The sequence below is a fragment of the Molothrus ater genome, chromosome 33, assembly GCF_012460135.2.
Source record: "Molothrus ater isolate BHLD 08-10-18 breed brown headed cowbird chromosome 33, BPBGC_Mater_1.1, whole genome shotgun sequence".
NCBI classification, from domain to species: Eukaryota; Metazoa; Chordata; class Aves; order Passeriformes; family Icteridae; genus Molothrus; species Molothrus ater.
Window position 1 is genome coordinate 1,219,932 of NC_071660.1, and position 22,115 is coordinate 1,242,046.

At 52.3% G+C, this 22,115-nt stretch overlaps 1 protein-coding gene across 1 annotated transcript; it reads right to left on the reverse strand.

The window, feature by feature from the left end:
- Positions 1-16,185: 16,185 nt before the first annotated feature.
- LOC118700778 (hydroperoxide isomerase ALOXE3-like) lies at positions 16,186-20,486 on the reverse strand. The gene is made up of 13 exons (XM_036405364.1): positions 20,349-20,486; positions 19,781-19,979; positions 19,627-19,708; positions 19,409-19,531; positions 19,207-19,310; positions 18,786-19,108; positions 18,507-18,710; positions 18,289-18,375; positions 17,566-17,735; positions 17,368-17,489; positions 17,176-17,276; positions 16,581-16,751; positions 16,186-16,365 (listed from the first exon to the last, which is right to left on the reverse strand). The coding sequence occupies exons 1-13, from the start codon at positions 20,484-20,486 to the stop codon at positions 16,186-16,188; spliced, it is 2,004 nt and encodes a 667-aa protein (XP_036261257.1).
- Between the last annotated feature and the right edge of the window lie 1,629 nt (positions 20,487-22,115).

The window sequence follows — 22,115 nt, forward strand, 5'->3', positions numbered from 1 at the left end:
CTCACAGACAAAACATACTGGTGGGGATAGGAATTGAATTAATTACCTGTCAAAATAACAGCAGGATAATGAAAAGTAAAATGGATTATATAAACACCTTCCCTGACCCCCTCCTCCCTCCTTCCCGGGCTCTCCTCCCTCCACCAGCACAGGGAGATGGGAATGGGTGTCACAGTCAGTTCATCGTATCTTGTTCCTCCTCCTGCTGCTCTGGGACAGAAGTTGGGAGTCCTTCCCCAACCCCAGTGTGTGTCCCCATAGGTCCTTCCAGCAAAGCTGTTCCAGCGTGGGCTCCTCTGCCCAGGGATCCATGGGGCCCTGCATGGAGGCTGCTCCAGCACGGGCTTCCCACGGGCTCACATCCTTCTTTTCGGGCATCCCCCTGTTCCAGCATAGGCTCCTCCAGGGGCTGCAGGCAGCTCCGGCACCTGGAGCAGCTCCTGCCCCACCTTCTGCACTGCCCTGGGTGTCTGCAGAGCTGTTCCTTTCACATGTTCCCACTCTGCTCTTCTCTGCACCTGAGGGAGTGCGCAAGAACTTTTTCCTTCTTGAATCCATTATCCCTGGGGTGTCACTGCCATCTCTGTTTGACCCAATCTTGGCAGTGGTGTGTCTGTCCTGGAACCAGCTGGTGTTGGTTCTCTTGGACACAGGGAAGCTTCTGGCAGCTTCTCACAAAAGCCACCCCTGTAGCCCCCCTGCCACCAAAACTTGGCCGCACAAGCCCAATACAGGCACTAATGAAAGAACCCTGGAAGGCCCTTGCTATCTCTTTGGGAACTATTGGTCAGGTCACCCCTCAAGTCATAGGTCCCACCTGGCCTGCCCCATTTGTCCTGCAGGACAGAAAGAAAAGAGAGAAGAGAAAAGCAGGAGGTAGGCAAGAAGGAGGTAGAGAAAAAAACAGAAAATGGGATCCTGGGAACAAAAGAGGGATGGGGAGATGCACCAGCATGGCAAGAGAGAAAGAGACATGGAGAGGGGTATCTGTGGTTACTGCAGGCTCTGCTTTTTGCACTGATGGGTGGCACCAAGTTCTGCTGGTGGGCTCCTGAAGTGAATGTCAGTGCCTTTCCTTGGGAAGTACAACACTGGGCCCATTGTTGCTGTGCAGATGACAGCTGCCCAGGGGAGGGAAAGACCAGCAACAGCTTTCTGTCCCACCTTTTGTGTGAGAGCAATTCCCAGGCTTACTCAATTGTGGGAGGTGGGCTCAGGAGGAGATAAGAGCAATCTCAATAACCCACCATCAAAATTAGGAGCCCAGCTCCGTTGTCACCTCAGAGCTGGGGCAGTTCTCGTGCACAGGAGACACTCCAGGAATGCCCCTCATTCCCCCCGCTGCCTCCTGCTCACCTTGTGCAGGTAGAGGAGGGATGATGAACCCAAGCATTAATCCCCCCACCTCTGTTGCCATCTGACTGCAGCTGCACCCTGAGCACCCCAGGGAACTGTTGGTAGAGGTAAGAGAGGATGTCATGAGACCCCCCTTCACATCATCTCATTTCCTCTTTTCCACCCTTCTCCTATGCCTTTTCCATAGTACCTCCAAGCCCCCTGAACTCCATTTGAGGTCTCAGCCCCCTCCCATTCCCCACACCATGGATCTGAGCTCCCGTAAGAGCTCCTTACCCACACCTGGATGTGCTCCCAGTACCACCAGTACCATGTACAGCCCCAGCTCCCAGGAAATGGAAAGCAAAGAGGTGATTGGTGACAGTCAACATAGTTGGCAAACGGGAAATCATGCCTGACAAATTTGGTGACCTTCTATGGCCAATCTACAGCATTGGTGGATGGGGCAGAAAAGCTGATATTTTCTGTCTAAACTTATGCAAAGCATTTGACACTGTCCCGCACAACAGCGTCTCCAAAGTGGAGGGACATGTATTTGATGAATGGAGCACTTAATTGATAAAGAACTGTCTGGATGGCTGCATGCAAAGTGTTGTAGTCAATGGCTCATTGACCATGTGGAGAGTAGTGACAAGTGGAGTCCATACTGGGGCCAATACATCACCAGCATCTATGTTGGTGATGTGGACAGAGAGATTGAGGCACCTGCAATTTGTTTGCTGTGTGGTGCAGCACACACTGGAGGGAAGGGATGGGCCATTCAGAGGGCCCTTGACAGACTTGAGAGGTGGGGCCGATGAAAATCTCATGACGTTCAACAAAGTGAAGTGCGAGGCCCTACACCAGAGTCAGGGCAATCCCAAACACACCAACAGGCTGCATGGAGAAATGATCAAGAGTGGCCCTGTGGAGAAAGACTTTGTGATGATGGTAGATGCAAAAGTCAGCAGGTCCTGGCAGTGAGCACTCCCAGCCCAGAAACCAATGGAGTCTTGGGCTGCATCCAAAGGACAGTGGCCAGCAGATCGAGAGAGGTGACTTTGCCCCTCTACTCTGCCCTTGTGAGACCCCACCTGGAATCCTGAGCACAGGTCTGGTGTCCCCAACATGAGAAGGACTTAGAACTGTCAGAGAAAGTGAAGAGGACATCATGAAGTTGGTGGTAAGAGGACTGGAACATCTTCTCTATGGAGACAGGGTGAGAGAGCTGGGGCTGTTGAGCTTAGAGAAGGCGAGGTTGTGTGGAGACCTCAGAGCGCCTTTGCTGGTTCTGGCTGGGGTGGCTCAGTTTCCTTTGCATGGGTGGTGGTGGAGCTGTGTTTGGGGTTGTGCTGAATACAAGGCTGAGAACACAGACATGGGTTTGTCCTTGCTGAGCTTGGCCAGAGCCAAGGCCTTTCCTGCCTCTCGTATGGTCACAGTGGAGATGGAGTGGGAGTACAGGGGAAGTTGGGAGAGGTCACAGCCAAGACAGGTGACCCCATCTGACCCAAGGGATATTCCAGAGCTTATGGCATCATGCTCAGGATAGAAAGTTGGGGGAAGGGGGAGGAAGGGGTGGATGTTTGCAGCGGTGGCATTTATCTTCCCAAGTCACCATTCCATGGGATGGGGCTGTGCTATCCTGGAGCGGCTGAGCACCTGCCTGCCCTTGGGAAGCAGTGAATTCATTATTTGTTTTGATTTGCTTGTGTGATGGTTTTTGCTTTCTGTATTAAACTGTCTTAATCTCACCTGACAAGTTTTCCAGCTTTTAGCCTTCCAATTCTCTCCCCAGTCCTGTTGGGGAAAGTGTGAGCAAGCAACTGTGAGGGGTTTGGAAGCTGGACGGGGTTAAATCACAACAATGTCCAAGGTGTTTTTTTACTGAGAAATACTACAAATGTTAAGCAATAGATGGCAAATATCTGTTTGGGATGGACTTCAGAGATCATTCCTTCAGAATAAGAAAGAAATGGGAAGTGAAGAGCAGTATCAGCCATCACCTTCCAGGCATGTGGAGAACCCAGTCTACATATTTTGGCAAGTAACACCCTTATAAAGGCCCATGATTTGCAGGACTCTAAGCAGTACAATGCTTTAGTGCATTTGCATAAATGTATCATTTCTCCTTCCTGAGATCAAACTCCTATAGCTGGAGATGAGAAGGAATTTTCCTTCATAATCTGCATCTCACTCACTCCCACGGGTGAGCACCATGATATAGCCGGAAGCTTGTAATCAGAAAATATTTAAAAATAACAGGGTGACATGGATAGCTGAAACACAGTGGCCTGTGAAATTCATGAATCCCTCCTGTTCATGAATCAGTAGAAACAGTGATCCTGTATTCCTTTGTTTCCCTCCATCCTATGGACTAATTGGGATATAGAACTGTTAAATAGGGCTTTAATCCAGACAGGAGAATTTATAAGATATTTATTATTGTATACAATGGATCAGATAAACTGATAATGCAGCCAGCATGTCAGGGTGGAGAAGAAAAAGATGAGTACTCAGAAGTTAAGTGCTCCAGCAATGCTCAGGTGATAACCAGTATTTTAATGATCATCTGAGAAGATTTTGAGTAGCCCAAGGGAGATGAAACCTCCCACTGTACTGTGATCAGGATCAAAAAAACCCTTCTCAATAAACAGCTCCATCATTTCCAGTTGAAAAAAACAAGGGGTGAGATTTGTACAGTGTGACATCTAATGAAGGCACATTTACAACACATGCCAAAGATTAAGTTTCTCTAGAAGTGACTGTCTTGTAAGAGAGAACCCAGTTACAACAACTGGCAGGAGATGTCATTATGTCTTAATGGGGGGAAGCTCACTCAATAGTGGAGTGAGCTCAGCTTCAGTTCTGTATTTAGAGGGCTTTTCTTTTTCTTTTTAAAATTTATATTAAACTGCCTTGGCTATTCTCCAGCCAGGCCATTCATCAGACAGCTTGAATGTAAGGATGGAGCTCAGGTTTCTGTGGTACCACATCAACCAGAAATTGCTTTTATGTGATTTTGGTATCAATGAATAAACAGGTCATTTAAAGTGTTACTAATTTTAAAAACAAACCCTTTTGTCTTCACAAAAGATACATGAGAAGGGACACTGTTGGTGTCAAGCAGTGTAGGGCTTAACACTGGAAAACTACAACTTCCTCTGCATTGTCCATGTATTAAGGAAACTTCAAGGTCTGAGAAATGGGTCTTCCTCATTCTGAGACTCTCTGGCCATCATACGCCCACTTCCAGAGACTTTCACTGCTGGGACCAGAGCCCCTTCACAGTGGTGGCTGAAGTGCCCTGACAGGACCTGCAGGACCCTCCCATAACCCCCACTCTCTCAGTCAGACCAGGTTTCCTCACTGGTTCCACCCCAGGTTTCCCATGGCAGTCTCAGATGTTTCATTCCATAAAGCAGTTGGTTCACAGTGCAGTAACCCAGAAACAGCCCCAGCTGGTGCCTCCCAGGAGGGACTCCCAACAAAGGAACACCTTGGCTTTATCCTCTCACAGTCCAAGTGTGCCCCAGTCTCAAGTCTCAGCTCTTGCTCCTGCAGTATCTCTCAATGTCCCTCCCTGGGTTGCATCACAGGCCCCTGAGCCCTTTCTTGTGCCAAGTCAACAGTTCACGGCCTCTTGTCTCTCTGGACTCCCCCCAGAGTTCAACCTGCAGCTCCACTGCAGCTGCCCCTGAGCCACCTGCACCAGGTGTGTTCACAACCCTGTAGGGTTTCCTGGTGCCCAGGGACATTGTGACACTGCAGGGCATCACGGAAACAAGGGAACTGTATTGGGTTTTCATGGCCAGCTTTTGGTAGTGGGGGCAGGGGGCTACAGGAGTGGCTAATGTGAGAAGCTGCCAGAATCTTCTCCCACATCTAGTAGAGACAATGCCAGCCAGCTCCAGGATGGATCTACTGCTGGCCAAGGATGACCCCATCAGAGATGGTAATGATAATATATTTAAGAAGGAAAAAAAACCCAAACCTTCTTGTACAAATGGAATTGGGTGCAGAGAAGAGCAGAATGAGAGTATGTGAGAGGAACAGCTCTACAGACACCAAGGTCAGCGGAGAAGGAGGGTCAGGAGCTGCTCCAGGTGCTAGAACAGAGATTCCTTTGAGACTGGATGCCCAAAAGAGGGCTGTGAACCTGTGGGAGATCCATACTGGAGCAGGTGGATGCTTTAAAAAGAATGTGATGACTTGGGAAGACTGTGCTGGAGCAGACACCCTGCAAGGACCTGCAAATCTTCAGAGAGAAGAGCCCACAGTGGGACAGCTTTGCTGGAAGGACTTGCGGCTCTAGGGGGGACCCATGCTGGGGCAGAGGAAGGACTCAGACTTCTTTCCCTAAACAGCAGTAGGAACAAGGTGTGATGAACTGACCATGACCCCCATTCCCATCTCCCTGCACTGCTGGAGGAAGGAGGGAGAGCCCAGGAAGGAGGGTGGGATAGGGAGGTGGTGTTTTTAGGATTTATGTTATTTCTCATTATCCTGCTCTGATTTGGTTTGTAATAAAATCAGTTTGAAGTTCCAGGCTGTTTTGACCATAACTGTGGTCGGTGAGGGATCTCTTCTGGTCCTTATCTCAACTCCTGGGCCTTTCTTTTTATTTTCTCTCCTGTGTCCAGACGTGGAGAGCAAGGACAGAGTAGTTTTGGTGGCACCCAGCATCCAGCCAGGGTCAATCCACCACCAAATCCTACATGGTCCGGGACTGCAGGAAAAGCTTTGGAAGAAGCTTCAAACTTCCCATACTGGGGAGACCCTCTGGATGCCAAAACTATGGGAAGGGCTTCACTGTGAGCCCAAAATTCCTGGAACACCTCTAGGACCCATCTGGAGGAGGTCTCTGCAAGTCCTCTGGCTCCAGGAAGAGGCACAAGGAGTCAAGGTCCTGCCAGAACTACCATCTGAAGAAGAAGGTGGTGACAAGCTTTAAGCCCAGGGCCCCAGGAGCACCTGAGGCTTTCGAGCTAGACTCTGCTGAGCCCCAGGAAGGGGCTTACACAGCCTCTCATCCTGCCTCCAAAATCCCTTGGGACCCCCCAGCCATCTCTGCATTCCCCCCTCCAAGATCTCGACTCCTGAGATGAGCACAGAGGAGTGGAAGTCTCCGACTAGGGAGGCCATAAACCCCAAAATTTTATCTCCATTCACCAATTTTCTGTTTTCCTCTGCTTTTCCTATTTCCGTGTTCTGCCACGGCGGGTGGGAGCAGCCAAGAGCCCAGCACTGCCTATCCAGACCTGCCCCAGCTCCATCCCTGCTCCTCCTGCGGAACAGAAGGGGTTTTACGGGGAAGGGTAGGCGCTGGTTGTGGGAGGAGGAGGAGAAGGAATGGAGGAGGAAGGATGAAGAAGGATCAGGATAAGGAAGGGAGGTAAGAGGAGAAGGAGGTGGGAGTATAGAGGACGAGGAGGAGGAGAAGAAGCGGAGGTAGGAGGAGCAGGAAGCGGAAAAGAATGAAGTTCACGGGGCCACTGCTCAGCGTATGCTCCCCTCGGGAGCATTACCTCCACACTTACATCCCGCAGGTGACTGGGGACGCGGAGCTCGCCCCAAATATCTTGGGGGGAGGGGGATGTGTGTTCCTGGGACCATTTTTTTTTTGGAGGGGGGGGAGATATTTCAAGTTCATCCCAAATATCTTGGGGTGGGTCTCTTGTTTTTTTCGTGGGATGAGGGAATATTTCGTCCTTGCAGAATTCCAAAGCTGAACCGCAAAAGCCCCCTGGGGGGATTCTGCGGAGTCTCCAGGAAGTTTTATTTTAGGAGGACGGTCCCCGTGGCGCCTGCCGGCGGTGGGAGGGGATCACCCCGCCTGCTGCGGCTGCGCCTTTCCGGCTCCGGCCCCGCCGCCTTCGCTGCCAGCCTAGACCCGGGTGGCGCGGCCGATGGCGGGCGGCGGGGGAGGTGTGACAGACACTGGTTCTGGGGACTCTCCCGGGAGAGCCGGGTGGGGTGTGGGAGCACTGGGGCCCCCAGGATGGGGACAGTGGAGAGGGGCCATACCGAAGCTTGAGGACCCGTAGCAGCCTGGAAGTGGAGGAAGAATAGAGAGGAGGGGGCCCGGTGAGGAGGGATCTTGGAAAGGGGGGAGTCTCGGGGCCCGCCGGGAACCTGAAGTAGGGAACCTGGAGAGGGGAAACCCCTGGAAGTCTAGAGGGGAGGGAGGAGCCTGAAAGGGGAGATCGCCTTGTAGCCCTGAGAGAGAAGGAAGGAGCCTGGAGAGATGGGGAGCCCTTGGATCCCCGGGGATGCTGAAAAGGGAACCCTGGAGATAGGGGACCCCCAGGGGCTTAGAGAGTGGGGACCCTGGAGAGGGGTGGTTATGACCAGCCTCTGAAGATTTATAGTGGTGTCTGTCTGTCTATCTATCTATCTATCTATCTATCATCTATCTATCTATATCTTTTATGCACATTTTTTTGAGAACTCCCCAATTTGGATGCAATGGAAAGGAGGTGGGCAACAATTTTGGTTATTATTATCTACAGAAATGCAGCAATAAAAAAGCATAAAAATAACATGTAAGAAAACATATAAGGAAAAGAAAGAAAGAGAAAAAAAGGATAAGAGTAGAAAGTGTAACCATCTGTAGATCCAGACATGGGACTTGATTGTTGCAATTTTGATGTCAGTTGTTTGAAATGATGGTCACTGTCTTGATTTGTTGAGGCTGGGTGACACCCATGAAACACAGACTTAACTGGATTAATATACGCTTGGGGTTATGCAGGAAGGTCCATGTCCTTCCCCTGCCCTGGAAGGGGGAGTTTGCATGGTCTCTTACAACACTGTGGATTTATTGCAACACTGGATCATATGCAGTCCTCTGGTGGAAGGCTCCAGAAATGAGTCTGGGGCACTTCAGAGATCTTTGATGGTTTATGACATCTGTTAAGACATGACAGCTGACTCTCAGTAATTGTAGTTGAGCTAATTATGCCCCATCAGAAGGGATGAAAACCTTCAGCTCTCTGTCTGAATGTCCCAGTACATCTGAATGTCCCAGTATATCCCTCAGGGAGGTGGGGAGTTTTTACAACTGAGCCAGTTATGCTAAGGATGAAATTGCCCTGCTCAAAAGCACTGTCCCACCTTGTTGGATCAGCTGCCTATAGGATTTTTCCCTTATTTGGCTCAAAGCCCAGCTTCTTGCTAAACCAAGGTTGATTTGTTGTGGTCATCCTCTGGTGCTCACACCCTCTGCACCTGGGCTGTTCCCTTGCACATAATCAGCAAAGCCCCCGTGCTTTTATAAATGGCCAATTGTTCGAGCCATTAATCCAGAACATTCCAGTCTCTCACAGTGAGACCTTCAGAACCACTAACAGAGGAGGAACCCCTGGGACCCCCAGCAGCCCAGAGAGCAGGGAGCCCTGGGATTCTGAAATGGTGAGCCTTTAGAGGGGGGGACCCCCAGCAGCCTGGAGAGGCAGGGGGAGCATGGAAAGAGGGGGAGCCCCAGGACCCCTGTCATCATCCACTGGTAGGAGAGTGATGTTTGTTATAAATTCCCATCAAGCTAAAGAAAGACCCAGACACATCTTATGTTTTGTTGTTCCCAACACTTCCATGAATTCTCTGCTCCCACCACAAACTCGTCCAAGGCACTGGCTTCCAAGTGTGTGGAGCAGCACAGCTCCACAATGTCCCCAGTCCCACCACAGTTTATGTGGAGAATGGGAGAGGTGTGCTTTGCCCAGGCACAGCCAGGGAAGGAAGCAAAGAATATTTCCAGTGCTTCAGTCCTGTGTTGGTGCTGCCATGTGGATGGGCCGGAGCTGGGCAGAGAAAAAACAGAAAGAGAGGTGAGAGAGGAGAATAAAGAGAGGCAGGGAAAACAGAGAAAAAAGAGTGAGGGGGCCTGATCTGCTCCCTTTTCCAGTTCACCTAGTGCAGCCTCTTGTGTAAACCAGACTTTTGATGGGTTTTGTTCCTGTGGGCACAGCTGTTCTTCTCCAGTGGGTGAGACAGGGAGGCTGAGCACAAGTCTTGGGGCAGAGCAAGAAGTTCCTAGAATCACAGTGTAGGCTGAGTTGGAAGGGACCCATCAGGATCACCAAGTCTAACTCCAGGACTTGCACAGAACACTCCAACAATCCCATCATAGGCTGACAGCATTGTCCAAATGCTCCTTGAGCTGAGACAGGTTTGGCGCTGTGACCACTTCCCTGGCCAGCTTGTTCCAGTGCCTGACCAACTGAGGTAAAAACCTTTTCCTGATACCTCACCTAAACCTCCCTGACTCAGCTCCAGCTGTTTCCTTGAGACCTGCCACTGATCACAAGAGTGGAGAGGCTGGTACCTGCTCCTGTGCTGCCCCTTGGGAGGATGTTGAAGAGCTCAATGAGGTCTCCCCTCAGTCTCCTCCAGGTGGACAGATAAAGTGACCTCAGTTGCTCCTCATAAAGCTTCCTCTCCAGACCTTTCCCATCCTTGTGGCTCCTTTGGATGCTCTCCAGTGGCTAAATGTCTTTTTTGTGTTTTCATGCCCAAAACTGCCCCCAGGACTGAAGGTGAGGCTGCCCCAATGCAAAGCAGAGGACAATCCCCTCCCTAGCCAGGCTGGCGATGCTGGGCCTGATGACCTTAGGACATGGATGGCCCTTCTGGCTGCCAGGCACTGCTGATTTAGATCCAACTGGACATTGACCAGGACCCCCAGGTCCCTTCTCACAGCTGCTCTCCAGCATCTCATTCCCCAGTCCATACACACAACCAGGGGCACCCCATCTCAGGTGCAGAATCCTGCACTCGCCCTTGTTAAACTTCACATGGTTGGTGATTGCCTACATCTCTGATTTGTCAAGGCTTTTTGCAGGGCCTCTCTGCTCTTGCAGAAGCTGATAGCTCCTCCCAATTTAGTGTTGTTGGCAAACTTTCTTAGTATTCATTGAGTCCTGCCTCCAAGTCATTTATGAAGATGTTGAAGAGAACTGGGCTGATGATGGATCCCTGTGGAACCCCACTAGTGACTGGTGCCAGCCTGATTTCATCTGTCACTGTTGCCCTTTGTGCTCAACACAGTTATTCAGCTGTTTCAGTAACACAACAGTAACACAGTTATTCAGCTGTTTCACAGTTACTCACAGTTTGTTCAGAAGGGTCCTGGGAGGGACAGTATCAAAACCTTTGCTGAAGTCCAAAAAACATTCCATCTCCTGGCTTTCCTGGATCAACCACATGGGTTGCCCTGTCTTAGAAGAAAATCAGGTTCAACAAGCAGGACTTTCCCCTGTGCTGGCTGTGACCAATAACTGGTGTCTTCCAGGTATTTTTCAATACCTTCCAGAGTAATCTTTTCTGTTGCATCATTGGATACTGAAGTGACTCTGACAGGCCTGTAGTTTCCAGAGTCCTCCTCCTTGCCCTTCTTGAAAAGTGGGACAGCATTTGCCAGTTTCCAGTCAGTTGGGACCTCTCGGGTATCCCAGGAATACTCAAAAATCATCAAGAGAGGCTTTGCAATGACATCAGCAGCTCTGAATACTCTTGTATGAATCCCATCAGACCCCATAGATTTGCAGGGATCCAGCTGGATCAGCAGATCTCATGCAAGTTCAGGGTCAACTTGGAGTTGATCATTCTTATCTCCTGCACTGAGATTCCCTTGGTCTGTCATCTGTGTTGAAGACAGTGGCAGAGTGTATTAAAACACATCTGCCTTGTGCATGTCCCTGTTTGTGAGGTGACCATCCTAATGCTGGAATGGGACAATGTTATTTCTACCCTTTGTTTTCCCATTAATATATTTGAAAGAACTTTTTATTGTTCCCCACATTTCTGGCAGCTTCAATTCCAGCTGAGCTTTGGCCACACAGATTTTCTCCCTACAGTGTTGAGCAGCATCTCTGTATTCTTCCTATGTTACCTGACCTTTCTTCCACTGGGTACACACCTTCCTTTTTTCCTTATATCCAAGGGGAAATCCCTGTTCAGCCATGCCAGTCTTCTACCCTGCCTGCTTGACTGCCAGCATTTAGGAATTGCTGCTTCTGTGCCCTTAGAAGATGATGCAGTGATGGGCTCCAGCACCTGCAGAAACATTTTTCCAGGGTACTCATTTGTTTCCTGAACAGCCTGAGGTCTGCTCTCATGGCTGGAGTTGAAGTTTTGCTGGCACTTTACCTCCTGTCAAGAGAGATTTAAACTTGATTGCTTGGTGGTCTCTGTGGCTAAGATGGCTACCAATCTCCATTTTGCTCATGAGATCTCTCTGTTGAGAAGCAGCAGATCTCGGAGAGCATCTTTCCTTGGAAGTGTCCCTTAGTTCCTCAAAGAATAACTCTTCACTATCCTGGGCCTGGCTGGGTGGTCTATAGTAGACTCCCACAGTGGCATCTGCATTATTTGTTTGCCCCTTTATTCTCACCCACTCTCAACTGTGCCGTTGCCAGCTGTGAGCTCCAGACATTCCAGCCCTTCCATTACATCTAATGCCACCCCACACCTCTCCTGCCCTGGTTACCCTTCTGAAAGAGCCTTTAATCATCCCATGGGGCACTCCTCTAAACAGAGTTGTCTCATCCCACCAGGTTTCACTTATGCCAGTGATGTCAAATCTCTGGCAGTGGGCCAGAGCTTCCAGCACTTCTTGTTTGTTAGTCATGCTGTGTATGCATTAGTGTAGAAACATTTCAGGTGTGGTACATTGTAGCAGGATTGAGGGATTCTATCAGTGCTCCTTTCCTCAAGCTTTGGCACTCCATCCCATTGCTCGTCACTGGTGAGCCTGATTTTGTCCCTTTCCCTCTTAAAGGTAAATCCCATCAGGTGTCAGTAGGCCAGGTGTTGAATAGATCATCCCATAGTCAAATAACCCAATTTTTTCCAATTGCATCAGCCTTGGACACATGTGATTATGTGATGGATCTTTTTATTCCTGTCAATATTATTCCCTGTTACCAGAAGGACCAAGGAAATCACTACCTGTGCTCCTGATCCTGTGCCCAATTGTCTCAAGGGTTTGAAATATCTTTCGATTTCCCTCGGACTTCTCTTTATTACTTTGTTACTGCCAGCCTGAAAAACCAATAGCAGATAGTAATCAGAGGGCCTTAATAGGCTGGAGAGTTTTCCAGTAATGTCCCTTACCCAAGCCCCTGGGAGACTGCAGACTTCCCTGTGAGTTGGGTCCTGTCTGCAAATCAGGCCCTCCATTCTCTTCAGAAGGGAGAATAGTCTCCTATTAAACTTCCTTCTTTTTCTCCTGACAGAGGAGATTGTGATGCCGGGTACAGGTGGTGTTGCTTTAGGAGGCTCCTCTATCCCAGAAGCACCTTCACCCATCTTATCAGTTGTCTGGCCGCTGAGTTCCAGGGCCTCTTACTTGTTGTAGAAGGTACCTGTCCTACTTGTCAGGTTTTCAGAAGGAACCTCCCTCCTGGTAGCTGAAATTACTCTCTTCCAGCCTTCATCTTCAACAGAGCCTTAACCTTACAGGGTTCGGAGTCTCCACAACAACAAAGGTTCAAGTTTCTGAGAATCTGGAGACTGGAATGTCTCTGAAAATAACTGGTCAAAGTTGGGATTCTTGTGTTTAGTGTCTGTTTAGGATTTGAGTGTTTTGTACTCATTTTTTCTATGCTGTGTGGATCTTCAGGGCCATGCTGAGGATCCTGTCTGAGCAGGGACAGCACAAAGCCATGTGCTTCCCTTGCCTGTCTGGTCTCCCTGCTATCAGCACTTTCATGTTTGTTTACCTGAAGCCCCCCTTCACCTCCTCCCCACTGTTACATGTGGTGGTGTTGGTTCTGTACTCAATGATGCCTCCAGCACTGAACCCCCTCATCTACAGCCTGAGGAACCAAGAGCTGACGAAACTTAGGAGTGGATGCATTTGAGCAGCCACAGCCTGCCTGTTGTCCTCTGTCAGTGACTCCCAGTGCACGTCATGACAGATAAGTCTGTCTTTCCTTATTTACATATTACATATTTTTCTTCTCCACTTGTGATGTTGTTGTCTTTTAAAAAAGTGTCATTACTCATCCTTTCCTCCTTCAGCATCCACTAAGCTTGTGTGACCCAGAGACTTTGTGTAAATAGGGAGACTCACATTGTATTTAAATGAAATAAATTAACCTACAGCATTTTTTTTTAGTCTTGAGATCCATCCTCAGCAGAGCAGGAATGAATGGGAAGTGCGAACAATTTTCTGGCTGCACCAGCCTTGGAACGCGCCCTGGGCCTGGAGCAGGAGCAGCTCTTGAGGGCCTCAAGGCCGCGGCTCTTGTGCTGCCCTGGGCAGATGGGATGGCAGCAGGGGCTGCAGAGCTCTCAGCACCTCAGCCCGGGGGGAGCAGGGCAGCCAGGGAGCCTTCTTTGGCCTTGGCCAAGCACCTTCCCCCATGGCTGGGGCTGAGTCCTGTGGCAGCTGCAGCTGCTGCTGTGCCCTTGGCAGGGGCTGAGGCCGTGGGGCCAGTGCCCAGAGCAGCCTGGCCTGAGCAGAGCTGTGGGGCCAGAGCCGGCTGGGCTGGGCTGGGCTCAGAGAGGCCCTTGGTGCTGCCCAGAGCTCAGGGCAGCTGGCAGAGCTTGCAGGGAGCTGGGCTGGGCTCAGAGAGCCTGGCCCAGAAACCATCAGTGTCCATCTCAGCCTGGCTGTGCGTGCAGGGGCAGAACTCAGGCCAGGCCTTGTGGGGCAGGGCCAGCGCCTGTGCAAGGCATTGCAAACAGGCAAGTGGCCCAGAGAGGAGGCTGCTCTGTGCCCTTGGTGGCAGGGACAGAGCAGGGAGGGGGCCCAGGACATTTGTCAGTGCCAGCCTCTGTGCCCAGCCCTTGGCAGCCCTGGCTGCTGAGCCCAGCTTTGGCCTGGGCTGAGTTTGGCTGTGGCCCAGCTCCATCCTCCTGCAGGGCTCAGGGCCTGTTCCCGGCCATGGCCAGCCCTGGCCGGCCTCTCTGCTGGCCCAGAGGCCGGCAGAGCCCGGGGCAGGGCTGTCTGTGCAGCCCCATAGGTGCCACGGGCTCTGCAGGAGCTGGCAGAGGCTGCCCAGCAGGGAGGCCATGGGGCACAGAGCCTCAAGGCTGCTGTGGGCACCACGGCACAGGGGCCATTCCCAGCCGCAATGCTCCTGGCCTGGGCTGGGCCTGCACAAGGGCTCTGGGGACAGGGGAAGGCAGCAGGGCTGCGATGTCACAGGACAGGTTACAAATGGGAACCATGAAGACACTAGATAACAGCAAGGCCAGCAACAGACAGGGAATTTCTCTGCATTGTTTGTGCTGTGCAGGACTGCTTCAGAACAGGGAGGGGAATTTAATACCAGCAAACACTGATACTGATGTTGAGGAATAAAATGGCTTCTTTGCCTGAGTCTTTGCTGGAAAGGTCTCTCAGATCTCTGCATTCAGTGAAGGGCTTCAAAGAGGAGGAAAGCAAGTATTGTCAGGAACCTTACTGAGGGGGGGAAGGAGTTAAAAGCAGATGTGGCAAGGAAGAAAAAAATAAGAAAAAGTAGTATTTTCGCTCAAAGATGACTTTGCAGCTGAAAGATGCTAATATTCGGTGGGAGAAATTTCACATACTGTGATTGCTTTGAGTTGTTTTCTGTCTGCTTTGAGAAGTGGAATTTCTGCAGAAGATAACAAGATGTTGTAAAAAAGTCCTAAAATGCATTTTTCACAGGCCTTAGGCCTCCTAGTGAGAGGGAAGACAGATAAGAAGCTCAAAGATTGCAAAAGCACAGCCTTGTCAAGGAATGTGCCTTTGATGGGCCCTGTGGTATGTTATGGCAGGGGAACAGGCTTGGCATGTGTTCTTTTTGCCCCTGTTAAGATGGAATAAGCTTAGGACTGTATGTGTTCCCTTTTCTTAGCGTGGCAATAGAATAAATCTACTCTTTACACTTCAGCTGTGGATTTTGGCTGTCTTAGTTACCTGCATACATTCAGTTCACACACTCATGAAATTCATGAAAGAAGGACAAATGCCAGTATCAGCCCCTGCAGTGGCACCGGCTGGAGCTGCCTGGCTGGGAGTATCCCTGTGGGAAAGGACTTGGTGGACTGGGAGGCAGCCATATGCCCTGGCAGCAAGGAAGGCCAGGAGCACCCTGGACTGTGTGACCAGATTAAAGATATGGATTATCCAGATTGTTGTGCCTTGGTTTTGGTTCCTCAACACAGGAAAGATGTCTGTAAGCCTGAGCAGGTTTAGTGAAGGGCCTCCAAGGTGGGGCTGGAGCACCTTGCCTGTTAGGAGGCTGTGGAAGCTGGACTTGGATTAGATCCAGCCACACCTACATTCCCTTCTGTGAAGTTTGGAAAGCCAGGGGGTCCTGGGTAGGTTTTGGGGGTGTTGGGGGTCCTTTCTGTACTTTTTATCTCAAAAGAAGCTTCTCTAATAAACTTGTTTCAAGCTCTCACTCTGCTCCCAATGAGGGGAGCACTGCAGGGTGGCACTGGGTCACTGGGGAGCAGTGATGAACACTGTGAGCACGGGGAGGAAGCACTGGGAGCACTTGGAACTCTGTCATGTCCCCTGGTTGCCTCAGTTCAGCTTCCTACTTTGTGTGGGGGCTGTGCAGATCCCTGTGGTTTTAGGGTGTGCATTCAAGCAGCAAGGGTTTGATTGACAGCTGGCATTTACTGGGGAGAGGAAAATGGAGTGGGGGGTGCTGAGGGAGCTGGGGGGTAGATGCTGGAGATCTCCAGGTGTGGGCTTGCTGGGGTTGTCCAAGTGTGGGATGCTGGGTGGCAAGGGTGTTTGGGATGGCCATGTAAGGGATGCTGGGTGTACTGGATGTCCAGATGCTGGTGGTTCTGTCTATTGAGGGTGCCCAGGTGCAGGGTGCTGGGAGTGCTGGTGATGCTGAGCGGGTGCAGCTCCTGTGCTCAGATGGAAATGCTGTTCTCCGTCTCCAGTGGGTTCAGGTAGTTGTATCTCAGCGCAGCCAGGTGGTTCCTCTCCTCAATCCGGTCCCGGATCTCCTCCAGCCGCCCTTGGAAGGCCCGGATGAGCCGCCGGGGTTCCGCCTCTGTGAACCACTCCTCTGGGTACTGTCCCAGGAGCCTCTGGAGGGAGACAGCAACATGGACCCTTCAGCTTCAACCCCTTGGTGGTATTCAGGGGTTCTCCAGCACCCTGGTAGGTGTGGAGCAATGGTTGCTGTCCCCCAAGCTTAGTGACACCAAAGGTGGTGACATCCACCTTGTGGGCACCTCTTACAGTTCCTCAGGCCCACAGAGCTGTTTGGGGGGGCACATGGGGACTGTGGGGCCAGACTCACCCTGTCCTTGAGTTGGGAGCTGAGGAGAATGAGGGCAACCAGGATGTTAGCAGTGGTGGCCACCTCAGGAATGGTGTCGAGGAAGTGCTGGAGGAAGGCCCGGCCCTTCTCGCTGGGTGGTGGGTGGCGCATGGAGGATGGGGCATTGGGGACGAAGGCCCCCAGATCATACTGCAGGGGGAAAGATTACTGCAGAGAACATCCCCCCAAAACAGCAATGGGATGGGTGGGGACATCCTCCCAAAGCAGCGAGGGGACAGGTGGGAACATTCTTTGGCACAGAGAGGGGGCAGATGGGAACATCTCAGCATGGCAAGGGAGATGGATGGGGACATCTCCAGTATGAAGAGGGGATGGATGGGGACATCCTTCTGGCATGGGGACCCATTGGATGGGGACATAGGGTGAGGACATCCTTCCAACATGGAGATAGGATGGATGGGGACATCTTCTGGCATGTAGAGAGGTGTGACATAGACGTTGGTTCAGGATGGGGACATCCTTCCTGCACACAGAGGAGTGGGAGGGAGACACGTCCCCAGCATGGCTCGAGGACACCTTGAGGATATCCTTTGGGTCCCTGCCCATGTCCCACCTGCCCATTGTTGACAGCTGCGTGCTGCGCTGAGCAGGTGAACATCACCATGGTGAGGAACTTGATGAGCTCCACCACTGTCTGCAGCGACGAGGGAATACCTGGGTGGGGATGGGACAGCCAAGAGCCTCAGGGACCTGCCTGTTCCCTGCCTCCCCTGGGGACATCCTGTGGCAGCCACAGGTGTGCTACCTGAGGAGGTCCTGCCCAAGAAACCATTGGTGAAGATGTCCATCACCCAGGCCTGCAGCTCGGTGTCCCCGCTCACCGCTGCATCCCCATCATAGTAGAATGTCACGATGCCGGTGACAAAGCTGCCGTAGGGATGAGGTGATTGTGAGATCCTGGGGCATGACAGGACCACCCTCCACCCCCTGAAACCAGTCTCACCTCTCAATGGCTTCCCAGAGGCTCAGCCCATCGTCTCGGTAGTGGTAGTTGGGGACATGGGACATACCACGGTGGCGGATGTCATCGGGGAGGCACAGGGACGTGTAGGTCACCTGCTCCAGGCCTCGTTGTACCACCAGCAGCAGCCCCTCATAGGTCACCCCGGAACCCTGGGAGGAAGGCCACCCATGGTTGGGGAGGGCAGGAGGTGCCAGGCTTCAGTGTCGCCCAGTACTCCCCATATACCCCACTACCCCATACTGGTCCCAGGTTACAAGTACTCCAAGTACACACCCAATGCCCCCAGTACTCCCATATACCCCAGTGCTCTCAAGTGTCCTCCACACCATGTTCTCTAATGTCTCCCAGGTCTCTCATGCTTCCCAGTGCCCCCTAGTGCCCCCAGTACACTACAGTGTTCCCCAGCAATTTCAGTACACCCAGTGTTCCCAGTACACACCAGTACTCTACATTGGTTCCAGTAGCACCCCAGTACTACCCAGTGTTTCCAGTAGACCCCAAGGTTCCCAGGAGACCCCAGTGCCCCCCAGTAGAATCCAGTACCTCCAGGAGACCCCAGCACCGCCAAGACTCCAGTACCTTCCAGTGTTCCAGTGGACTTCAGTAGACCCTCAGTGTCCCCAGTACACCCCTGTGCCTCCCAATACCCCAGAGCATTCAGTATCCCAGCAGAGCCCAGTGGCCTCAGTCCCCAGGGCTCACCTTGTCAATGAGGCCACCCTGGTTTATGAGGACACTGCGGGCCAAGGTGTTGATGTGCAGTGTGAAGTGGAAGTGGGGCATGAGGAGCTGAGGGAGGAATAAACACCTGGCAGGTGACCACGGACCCCTTCATGGAGCTGGGGGGCTGTCAGGTGGGGCATAACTGCCCTCAGATCTGGGGATGGGGAGCAGCAGGTGGCCCTAAGGGGGGACTTTACCTTGAAGAGGGGGTGACAGGTGGGCAGGTGGCGCAGCGTGGCGATGGCAAAGACCTCCCCAAACAGGTGGGTCCTCAGCAGGTGGGTGAGGAGCTGGTGGCTGTAGAAGTCGGCGTTGCGCACCCAGGTCTTGGCCAACAGCCAGTCCCACTCATCATCACTCGGCAGGAAGATGGGGCTGCGGGGTCCTGGTGTTTGGCTGAGCTGTGGGAGACCACATGGTGCTATAGAACCATTGCCACCCTCCTGATAGCAGGATTTAGAGTGGGACACCCCTACCTGGATGGCGATGGGGCGCAGGAGCCCATCAGTGCCTTGGTGAAGCAGGCAGAGCGGGGCTGCTATGTACTGCTGGCGCCCGTAAATGGTGTCAGTTGGGATGTCCTCCAGCACCTTGTAGTCCACAATGAAAATCCGACCTTCTTGCAGCTCCTTGCCCAGGTCAGTGCCACCTCCCAGTGAGCCAGCAACCATCTCTGGTGTCACTGGGAATTTGAGTGGCAGTGTGGTGCAGCGATGGATGATGATGGGGTTGTTGCCATTGAGGAACTGGGAACCGAAGAAGTCATCTTCTTGCCAGTGCTTGGCCACATACTCAGGGACTAAGGCAATGGTCAGACATCAGCACCCACTTACCCACCCTCCAGGCATCTTGAGTGATACAGGAGGAAGGGCAGGGGACATCACAAAGGGCACCCACCAATGTCCCTGCCCTGTGTCCGGGAGAAGATGGTACGCATCTCATCCAGGCTGTTCCAGGAGCTACGTCTCAGTAGGAACCCTGAGAGAAAGTGGGAGGCCCCTCTACAGGGCAGAGGGAGGACCTCAGCACACTTCTTGCCTTCTCTGGCCCCTTTCCCTGCCATTACCCAAGTCCTCCATGGCCTCAGGGCACTGCTTACTGGAAGATGAGGAAACCAGTGAAGTTGTTGGCCCTGATGCGGGAGAACTGGATGTTGGAGTCCAGCTCGAAGATGGAGTCCACATTGAGGCAACGGGGCCAGCCCTGGGCGAAGTTCTTCCACCTGAGTGGGGGGAGAAAATGGGAGCAGACATCAGCATCACTGCTGACCAGCCCACCTGGCCAAAGCAGGCCTTGCCCCCATGTCCCTGCTGTCACCGGTAAGCCTCCTGCCGTGCTGCCAGCTCCTGATGACGATGTTCCTTGAGGATCTGTAGCTTGTCATCCACCAGCTTCTTCCCTAGAAAGAAAGGGGGTGTCAAAAGTCGGACCTCTGGCCATCAGAGGAGGATGGGGCCAGGGTGGGTCCTACCTGAGCCCTCTCGCACCTCCACCGTGGTGACTCCCTCCAGCCACTGGTAACAGGGAAAACGATACAGGGTGCCATTGGGGGCTGTCACCCGGACATCCTTGCAGAACCAGGCATCCTCCAGGAAGAGCCGCCACTTATGCAGGCGGATGAGGACAATGGGGCCCAAGTCCTGCCCACAGTGCACAGACAGGCTCTTCTCCTGGAGAGGAGGAAATGGCTTCTGGGGGAATGGGCAGATGCCCTGTAGTGGCACCAGGGACACCAGCTGAGAAGGGGCTCAAAGCATCCCCACTTGCTTCCATTGCCTCCAGGATCCTTATCCTCCATCATCCCCTCAAAGTCCTTTTCCTCCATCCTCCCAGAACACCATTCCTCCAATCCCCCCAGGACCACTACCCACCATCCTCCCCAGATTTTTTTCCTCCAGACCCTGGAACCTCTTTCCTCCATCTCCCTCAAATCCCTTCTCACCATCCCCTTGTATCCCCAGGACAGTCCATGCAGCCCCTCATGTCCCCAGGACAGCTCTACCACCCCTTGTGCCTTTTGTCCCTATCCCCATACCCACCTTCCCTGGCAGGAACAAGAAGGAGACGGTGGTCTGGCGGCTCTCGCCATAGCTGCCCACCAGGGTGATGGAGATGGAGTTGTTGGTCCCAGCTTCCACCATGTCACCTGTTGCCACTGTCACCTTGTAGGTGGCCATGACAAGCTGCAGTGATGTCCTGGAGATGCCGTCAGAGAAAAGTGAGGGGCTGTGGGGTGCAAGCCTGCTGTTTTGGGTGATTTGGGTGTCGCAACCCATGGCCGTTGTGTGAGCGGGTGACAGGTCCTTCCTCCTCAGGGAGGTGTTATCAGACCACTGCTACTGTCCAGCATTGAGTACATCTGATCTCAACTGATGTGGCCATGGGAACATTACTCAAATGATAGCCCCGGGGGTGGCTGTGGGGGCATTACCCAAGAAATGGCCCTGAGGATGGCCGCAGGGACATTACCCAAGCGATGGCCCTGTGGGTATATTACCTAAACGATGGCCCTGTGGGTGGCTGTGGGGACATTACCCAAGTGATGGCCCCAGGGGTGACCATGGGCACATTACTCAAGAAACCGTCCCATGTTCCTGGCTATGGCAATGGCCCAAGGGTGTCAGGACCCAGGACATCCCTCTGGCTGTCCTGAGCAGCCAAGACCCCTGCCAGGGGTCTCAGAGACCCTGGCACAGAGCCCAAGATGCCGGTGGTTTTGATTATGACCTGTGGAGCAAGTTACCAACCTTAGATGAAGATCTGCAAGTCATGACAAATTAAGTAGAATGATAGTGAATTTATCACAAGGTGAAAAAGTAGATTTTGGGGTTTTTAGAATGGGGATTCAGGGGGGCAAGATGGAGGGATCTGGGCGTGTCCAGCCTTTCTCCTTCTTTTTCTTGGCCTCCATCTTCTGCTGTGATGTTGCCACTTACAGATTGGTTTAGAGTAGAAGCTCACTGTCTTACATAGGTGATAGGTATTGGAAAGTAATTGTAAACATTGTCTACGTAGTTTTTAGTATAAAGACATAACACCGCCCTGGGGGCAGGCAGAATGCCTGGAACTGTCCTGCTGGACGAACCTCAGCAGGGCAGGACAAAATTTTTTACAGATAAGATAAAATAAACAACCTTGAGACTGAGAAATTAAGAGCCCTGACTCCTTCTTCAAGCGCCAGGCTGGGAAAAGAGACTTTCAAACTTTTCTCGGGGTCACTCTGACCAGCTAGAGATCCCAATGCAAGGGGGTGGTTTGAGCCAAAGGAGGGGCATTCACTGCGGGCCAGGAGCTTTATGTGCCCCCACCCAGGGTCTCCTCTGTCAAGAACATCCCCAGCTGCCATTGGCAGGCAGGAAACAGCGGTGCCAATCGCGGGCCCAGAGGTGGCTCTGGGGGCCAGGCTGCAGTGGAGCAGCTCCATCGGTGGTTCCAGCACTGGGTCTGGGGGCACTCCTGGGAGGTGGTGAGAGGTGAGTGGGACCCCTGGCATCGGAACCCCCCTGAACCGGCATTCCTGGGAATCAGAACTGCTATTGCCTGAAAGTGTGACCCCCATGAGCCCCACATTCCTGTGCGTCGAGACCCACCTGCACCCCATTTCCTGGCCCTCGCACCACTCTCTATCCTCTTTCCCAGCCATCCCACCTCTCCCAGCCCCCAGCCTCTTCCTTTCCCTTGAACCTGGCACCCTGTGCCCATTCCTGCCTTTCCCAGTCCCCAAACCCTGCTTTCCTCAACATCGATGATGCCCTGAACCCTTCTTCCTGGAGATCTTGCCTCTCCCCACCCTTATCCCTGCCTTT

Coding starts and splice junctions, on each gene's coding strand:
- LOC118700778 (XM_036405364.1), bottom strand. CDS start 20,486: ATGGCCACCTACAAGGTGACAGTGGCAACAGGTGACATGGTGGAAGCT. Junction 19,709..19,780: donor GGAGGTGCGAGAGGGCTCAG/GTAGGACCCACC, acceptor CTTTCTTTCTAG/GGAAGAAGCTGGTGGATGAC. Junction 17,736..18,288: donor AGGGTGGCCTCATTGACAAG/GTGAGCCCTGGG, acceptor CCTTCCTCCCAG/GGTTCCGGGGTGACCTATGA.